This window comes from Kryptolebias marmoratus, linkage group LG18 (genome assembly GCF_001649575.2).
Source record: "Kryptolebias marmoratus isolate JLee-2015 linkage group LG18, ASM164957v2, whole genome shotgun sequence".
Lineage (NCBI taxonomy): Eukaryota > Metazoa > Chordata > Actinopteri > Cyprinodontiformes > Rivulidae > Kryptolebias > Kryptolebias marmoratus.
The window spans coordinates 20,985,413-20,993,857 of NC_051447.1; the positions used below are offsets into that span (position 1 = coordinate 20,985,413).

The 8,445-nt window shown below is 43.7% G+C and overlaps 1 protein-coding gene across 2 annotated transcripts in view; it reads right to left on the reverse strand.

Annotated features, from left to right (window-relative positions):
- Positions 1–8,445, reverse strand: part of drd4-rs (dopamine receptor D4 related sequence) — a 16,419-nt gene that overhangs the window by 4,277 nt on the left and 3,697 nt on the right. For both annotated transcript variants that reach the window (XM_037981377.1, XM_037981378.1), the window contains exon 5: positions 4,279–4,961. In XM_037981377.1, coding sequence (XP_037837305.1) covers positions 4,279–4,961 — 683 coding nt within the window. The remainder of the gene's footprint in view (positions 1–4,278; positions 4,962–8,445) is intronic.

The window sequence follows — 8,445 nt, forward strand, 5'->3', positions numbered from 1 at the left end:
CATCAAAATTAAACGAAATAAACATTTGAAATATGAGTTTGTATGTAATGTATGAATATAATATACAAGTTTCACTTTTTAAATGGAATTACTGAAATCAATCTACTTTTTCATGATATTCTAATTTTATGACCAGCACCTGTATCTATATATTTTTTATTTTTCAAATCGGACCCAGATCACTTTCATACAGTATGTGGTATTAAATCAATTCAAATCTGATGTTTTTCAAAGTGGCCATAGTCTGAACGGTTCTGTTGCATTTATTCTCACTTTCATGTCATTGAAGTAGGGATATCTAGATGATTCAGATTTTGATTCTCCTGGAATTGTTCAAATTTTAAAATTTAGATCCTTAATTTTGATACCCAGTTGAAGAAGCCACAGAACAACAACAAAGAAGAATTTGCAGAAAGTGTGTGTGCAACCATGGACAGTGTGTGGCAGCAATCAAAAGTGGCGGGTTGGGTGATCTAGTCACATGATCAATTTAAATAGCTCTAGTGGGAAAGATGCACCCTCTCTGAGACTGTTTCAATTTGAGTCAAAGGTAAAGACTTCAAACTATATGCCAGTTTTTAATGTGTTTTGATAGGCCAAGAAAAATCAGAGTTATAATAAACAATTCACTCCATCTTTTTCTGAAAATCTTTGTCATATTTAAAGTGCGTTAGTGAGAGGCAGCAGCAAAGATAGAGAGCCTTGGAGAGAAAACACCTCATCCTCCATCTGATCTCACCGCCAACACCCAACACGAGCGAAGAAACAAAAACGCATTTCCATTCCATTCTGTTAAGATTAGTCAGTTTTAGTGTGTTTGAGTCAAACCAATGAGATGGTTTTTGAACGTGGAGCTCCAGCTTCTGTTTCAGGCTCAGACCCAGAGATGATGGCCTCAGCTGAGCACCGCACCACAGTCAGAATCATGTAAGTAAAACTATAAAATATGTCTTATCCCAACATTGAGGCAGCTAACAATGTAAAATGTGGGTCATGTCTGCTGTGATATGTTTGTTTTCTGTATAAATGTTGTTGTTTATGTTGAGGTCTCTAGCATATGTTGTTTATTATTGTTTGTTAGTGTGTTATTTTGCAGTCTTGACCATCATTGTGGGTTTATTGGACAGTTTTATTGTCATTTTTCTTTTGGCACGAACATGTCCCCCAGTCTGTGCCAGTCCAGCGCAGCTTGTTTGAACACTTTTTGTTTTCATGTTGCCCATGGCAAATTGGTCCCAGGTGAGGCATCTGACTAAGACTAATTTGAAAACCTTGATGTACAAACATAATCATCAGGATACCTCTCCCAGAATAGAGAAATCTGGGCGCACCCCCCTGGCACCAGGTCGGGGGTTGGGGTTTGCCAGTGAGCAATTTGTGGTCAAACCTTGGCTTCTTGAACTCGGTTGGGCCAAGCCCAAATAAAATATCTAAAAAAAATAAAACGGGATGCCACCTCCACATGGGCCCACCACCTGCAAGAAGGACTGTTGAGGTTGGGTGCCGTGTAAGCTGAGAGGCAAGCAAGGGAAGGGTCCCTGGCCATGTCAATTCCTGGCGGCATAAACTAGCTCTAGGGACATGGAATGTCATCTCGTTGGCGAGTAAGGTGCCGTTGTTTGCGTGTGAGGTTGAGCAATACCAACTAGATATAGTTGGGCTCACCTCTATACACAGCTTGGACTCTGGAACCCAACTCCTGGAGAGGGGCTGGACTCTTTCATTCTCTGGAGTTGCCCAGTGAGAGAGAGATTGGGCAGGTGTAGGGATACTCACAAGCCCTTGGCTGATTGCATTGGTGTTAGTTTTCCATGGTGAACATGAGGGTAGCCACTGCAGCTCCAAGCAGCAGGTTCTGACTGTTATTTGTGCTTATGCACCAAACAGCAGTTTAGATTATTCAGCCTTTATAAAGTCTCTGGATGGTGTCCTGGAAGGGGGGCCATCTGGGGATTCTGTTGTTATCTTAGGTGACTTCAGTGCCCATGTGGGCAATGACCGAGTTATCTGGAAGAGAGTGATTGAGAGGAATGGCCTTCCTGATCTTAACCCGAGTGGTGTTCTGTTATTGGGCTTCTGTGCTAGGCATGGGCGGTCCATAACAAACACCATGTTTGAGCATCGGATGGTCCATAAGTGTACATGGTACCAGGCCACCTTAGGTCAAAGGTCGATGATCAATTTTGTAATCAGACCTGCAGCCCTATGTTCTGGACACTTGGGTAAAGAGAGGGGCAGAACTGTCAACCGATCACAGGTCCAGATGCAAAAACTTGAGTATGGGAGGAATTCAGAGGCCATAGAGAAGGACTGTCAGTTGGTCTCAAGGAAGGTTCTGGCAAACAGTTTCACAACTCAGAAAGAGAAAGTTGGCCTTGTCTCATGCTGTGCTTGGTATGAGTGGGGAACTGCTGATCTGATCTGGGGATATTGTTGAGCAGTGGAAGGAGCACTTAAAGGATTTCCTTATTCCAGCCACCATGTCCACCTTGGAGGAGGCAGAGTCTAGGCACTTGGGGTAAGACAAATCCATTACCATGTCAGAGGTCACAGAGGTAGTGCCAGAGGTGGAAGAGATTTGTCCTGAGTTGCTGAAGGCTGTGGACATTGTGGAGCTGTCATGATTGACACGTCTTCAGTGTCTCATGCAGGATTGGGACAATGCCTATGGAGTGACAGATTGGGGTGGTGGTTCCCATTTTTAAAAAGGAAGATCGGAGAGTGTGTTCCAACTATCAAGGGAACACATTTCTCAGGCACTCAGGGAAAATTTACTCTAAGGTGTTGGAAAGGAGGCTCCAAAAAATAGTTGGACCTCGGATCAAGGAGGAGCAGTGTGGCTTTTGTCCCAGTTGTAGAACACTGGACCAGATCTTCACCCTTGCAGGGTTGGTAAGGGGGTCTTTGGAGTTTGACTTTCCAGTCTACATGTGTTTTGTAGATCTGGAGAAGGCTTATGACTGTGTTCCCCAAGGCATTATACGGGGGGTACTGCAGGAATATGGGATGCCTTGGTTGCTTTTGAGGGCTATAACAAAGCAGGAGCTGTGTCCACATTCTTGGCACAAAGTCAAGCTTGTTCTCAGTACAGTTTGAACTCCACCAGAATTGTCCCTTGTCTCTGATCTTGTTTGTAGTGTTCATGGACAGAATCTTAAGGTGCAGTTGAGGAGAAGAGGGTGTCTGGTTTGGGAACCTGAGTCTTGTTTCTGCGTTTTGCAGATGATGTGGTTCTGTTGGTGTCTTCAGACCATGACCTTCAGCATGCACTGAGACGAATCACAGCAGAGTATGAAGCAGAAAGGATGAGTCAGCTCCTCTAAGTCGGAAGCAATGGTTCTCAACCAGAAACGGATGGAATGCTCCCTTCTGGTTGAGGGCGAGTCTCTGCCTCATGTGGAGGAGTTCAAGTATCTGGCAGTCTTGCTTACAAGTGATGGTAGGATGGAGTGGGAGATTGATCAATGTATTGGGGCCTCATCTGCAGTAATGAGAGTGTTTGTTCGGCCATGGTGAAGAAAGAGTTGAGTCAAAAGACAAAACTCTCAATTTATTGGACCATATATGTTCCAACCCTCATCTATAGTCATGAGGTTTGGATCATGACTGAAAAGAACACAATCCTGGATACAAGCGGTTGATATGAGCTTCCTTCATAGGGTGGCTAGTTTTAGCCTTAGAGATAAGGTGAGGAGCTCCATCATGCTCTCCTGGCCTAAATCCTATAGAACATCTCTGGAACATCATGTTTAGGTTGCACCTCATACTGTCCAGGTGCTCAGTGATACCCTGTTCAGGATCTGGGAGGAGATACCCCAAGACACCATCCATCATCTCGTAAGGACCATGCCCCAACATTGTCAGGCATGCATACAAGCCTGTGGGGGGCATACAAACTGAGTACCACTAATTAAGTCCTCTGTGGGTTGATAATTTTCATTTTGATTAAATGATGTGTCATCTCAAAATTACTCACATATTACCTATTCCATATCAGTATGGATATCTGGCATGATTTGTTTTTCCTTTTGAGATTTGATGTTTTCAGAATGTTCCTTCAATTTGTTTGAGCAGTGTATATTAACAAATAAGACATTTTAAGCAAAATATAAATATTGTTCTTACTCTGCAAATAAAATTAGGTTAAAAAGAAATAAACAAACAAAAAAAACCCAAATATATCTGATTTAGGTTGTATATAATTCTAACCTGTTTTCAAGCTAAACATGTTTTATTCAGTGACAGAAATCCTGTCCTGGTTCTTTTACCGGTACTCACCAACAACAACTGGCAGCACCTTCATGGCTTTGCGCTCCCTCCCACTGACCCTGCTGGTCATGCTAGTCCTTTGTCCTCTCATTGCAGCACTGCTCTTTAGGCCATTCTCTCTGCGACTGCCTCCTTCCCCCCTCTCTGTGGCCTCACCATCTGATACACTGTCCATATTAGTTGTCATTAGATCACTATCAACTACCACCCCCAGACCATCCCGGTTTTCATCCAACACTGGAGTATCACAGGATGGTGTCATGGATAAGGTAGACAGAGAAGGGGGGCTAAGTCCCACAGGTGCTTTGTACACAACCTTATCTTGATTTCCAGTTGTGGTTTTAGCTTGATGCAGAGGTGAGGCCAGATGCAGAGAGAGAGCTCGATGACCAGCCCGCTGAGACTGAGACCGGCTTCGACCGCTCCATCTCCTCAGGCCTTGAAACATCCAGTAATAAAGGAAGAGCATGACTGGACAAGGCACAAAGAAGGAGCAGATTGATGAGTATACCACAAAGCAGTCGTTTTCCAGTTTGCACACAGCTGGATCACGGCCCGGCACCTGGTTCAGACCAAACATGACTGGACTTGCCACACCCAGAGACAGGACCCAGGTTGCAGTGATGAGAGCCAGCTGACGAAGGCTAAACTGGTTTCGGTTGTACTTCAGAGGCACCACCACAGCAATATACCTGCAATAAGGGTGAATAGGACTCAATGTAAACAGCAAGCAGATTCAAGTGTTTGGGTTAGGGTTAGGGGTTAGGGTTAACCCTAACCTGAGTGAGATTATGCCTGGAAAAAAACATTTTGGTTATCAAATTTGACAAAAATATGTGGTTAATGTTTTCTACTGTGATAAATTTATTTTAATTTACATTTTAAATGTTCTGTATTTTATTTGTTAATTAGCACAGATTTGAATTTATATTTACACTTTAAAAAAAATTTGAATTCATGCTCTTAGTATCAGTTTTTTTTTTTTTTACCTGCCTAGGGACTACAGATGGAAATTAACATTGGTTAAATCTGGCATAATGCAATTGCCTCTTTTGGAGTGTATTCTTATAGTGCATTGCCCTAAACAAATCATCCATCCATCTTCTTCCGTTTATCCGGGATCGGTCGCAGGGGTAACAACCTAAGCAGGGAGACCCAGACTTCTCTCTCCCTAGCCACTTGGGCTAGCTCCTCCGGGGGAATCCTAAGGCATTCCCAGGCCAGCCGACAAACAGTCCCTTAGCCTTCCTGTACACTTAGCTTCGTTACTGTACAATTACTTGTCATATTATATATAACTGGCTCTTAGCTCCCAATGGGACATGCCCGGAACACGTCACCAGGGAGGCGTCCAGGAGGCATCCTAACCAGATGCCCGAGCCACCTCAACTGGCTCCTCTCAATGCGGAAAAGCAGCAGCTCTACTCTGAGTCCCTCCTGGATGACTGAGCTTCTCACCCTATCTCTAAGGGAGAGTCCAGACACCCTGAGGAGAAAACCCCTTTTAAGCCGCTTGTATCCACGATCTTATTCTTTCGGCAGACGCTGCACTAATCCGCCTATCAATCTCCCGCTCCATTTTTTCCTCATTTGTGAACAAAATCCCAAGATACTTAAACTCCTCCACTTGGGGCAGGACATCTTCCCCGACCCGGAGAAGGCACTCTACCTTTTTCCAGATCAAGACCATAGCCTTGGATTTGGAGGCACTGATCCTCATCCCAGCTGCTTCACACTCGGCTGTGAACCGCTCCAGCAAAAGCTGTAGATCATGGCCTAATGAAACCAATAGGACCACATCATCTGCAAAAAGCAGAGACGCGATCCTAAGGCCACCAAACTGGATCCCCTCAACACCTTGGCTGCACCTAAAAATTCGGTCCATAAACGTTATGAACAGAATCGGTGACAAAGGGAAACCTTGGCGGAGTCCAACTCTCACTGGAAACGAGTCCGACTTACTGCCGGCAATGTGGACCAAACTCTGACACCGGTCATATAGGGACCCCTCAATGGAAGACATGCTGGTGGCATTGAGGAGGTCTTCGAAGTATTCTGCTCACTGAGCCACGACATCCTGAGTCGAGGTCAGAATCACACCATCCTTTTTTTTTTGAGTAATAAAGTCAAAACTTTCACTGCCATCTCTCCTAGATGTTTCCATCCCTCCACTGGTATGTCATCAGGTCCAACTGCCTAGCCCAGTAGCCCAGTCATCTTGAAACTCTTTTTTTTTTTTTTTACCACCCAGAGCCGTTAACAGCTACTTTCTGAACTCCTCACAATCTTCTTCCTTCCTCAACTTCCACCATTTGGACCTCTTCTCTGCCTTTACTCTTTTCCTCTTCATCACCACAACACTCATCCTCCACACCACCACCATCCGATGCTGTCTGGCCACGCTCTCCCTGCCACAACGTTACAGTCCACAATCTCCCTCAGGTTACCTCTTCTACACAGGATGGAGTCTACCTGCGTCCTCCTGCCCTCCACTCTTATAGGTCACCCTGTGTTCCTCCCTTTTTTGGAAATAACTGTTGACTACAGCCATTTCCATCCTCTTGGCAAAATCCACCACCACCATCTGTTCATCCTGGTTCCTTTCCTTGACACCAAACCTGCCCATCACCTCTTCATCTCCTCTGTTTCCTTCACCAACATGTCCATTCAGATCTGCTCCAATCACCACTCTTTCCTCCCTGGGAATATTCTCTATCACTTAATTGAGATCCTTCCAGAATTTCTTTCTTTTCTACATCACATCCAACCTGTGGAGCAGAACCACTGACAACATTCAGCATCCGACCTTCTACTTCTACCTTCAGACACATCACCCTATCTGTCCCTCTTCACCTCGACTACATTCCTTGCCAACTCCTCCTTCAGGACCACCCCTACTCCATTTCTCTTCCTATCCACATCATGGTAAAACAGCTTAAACCCTGCCCCAATGCTGCAAGCCTTGCTGCCCTTCCACTTTGTCTCTTGAACATATAATACATCTACCTTCCTCCTCTGCATCATGTCAGCCAGCTCTCTACCTTTAGAGTTGCTACTTTCAGCCCTACACTCCTGACTTTCCTCTTTTTCCTCTGTCTCCTGGTACGTTTCCCTCCTCGTGGTCTTAGACTAACAGCAGCACCTTTGACTGATGCAGTATGGTTTTGCTTGGATGAACTCACGTCCAAGAGAATAACACATTAAGAATAAAACAAAATTTATGGAATACCTTAAAAGTTGTTATACATGTGTAATGGAAAGAAAAGTGCTTCAATGATTCTCTGCTGCATGTAAGTTAAAGCTGTGTTTAACTGTTAGTGGAAAATTACAGAAGCATTTGTGACACCATGTTTCAGTGAAGGAGCACTCTTATCTTATAGGGCTTTGGGGTGTAGGAAGCAGTTACCTGATCCCTACCCCTATTCGGAGACCCCTCCTCATCCTATGGAAAGTTACGGAGTGTAGAGCTGGGTATTTAAAGGAGAGCCTTTTTTCTGTGGTCAGACTTACTCTGCTGACTCACCTCAGCTCAGTGATTCTCAGCTATATAGCTTAAATAAATTATCCTAAGACAAAACTATTTGTTGTCCTCTTTGTTAAAGAAAATTCTACAACACATGTAAAATTAATAGTTATTGCATCCACAGTAATGACACACGTGTAGTCTTCATATTTCAATTAGTTGGAAAAACTTGTTATATTGGAAAAAGAAATTCAGATTAACCAAAGAAAATTACATATTTTCGGACATATATTTTATAGGAATTTGTATAATTTTAAAGTAGGTTCTGTAATTTTTCAGTAGATACAATTTATCATTGAATCAACAAATTAAATTCAAACTTCACAATGTAAAGGACAGATCAAAAGCATCAGTGCCTTTTTGGACCCAAGTTCAGTTAAAATAGACTGAAGCAAAAAAATTTTTTGTCTTACCAATCCGAATATGTAACTTGTGAAAAGAACAGAGTTGGAGTTTGTATCTAATTAAACCAGTTGCACATAACATTATCTAAGATCCGTAAACATCTTGCTATTTTTTGATTGCATAAAATGCAATGTAAATTAAAGCTGCAAGCAGCGTTGGACGGCCCTCGCAGCTCAGCGCCGCTTCGGCCTATTGCGACCGCGGGAACCCTGGCGACCGCCCTCTACGCTCTTGCGCACTTCCCGCGC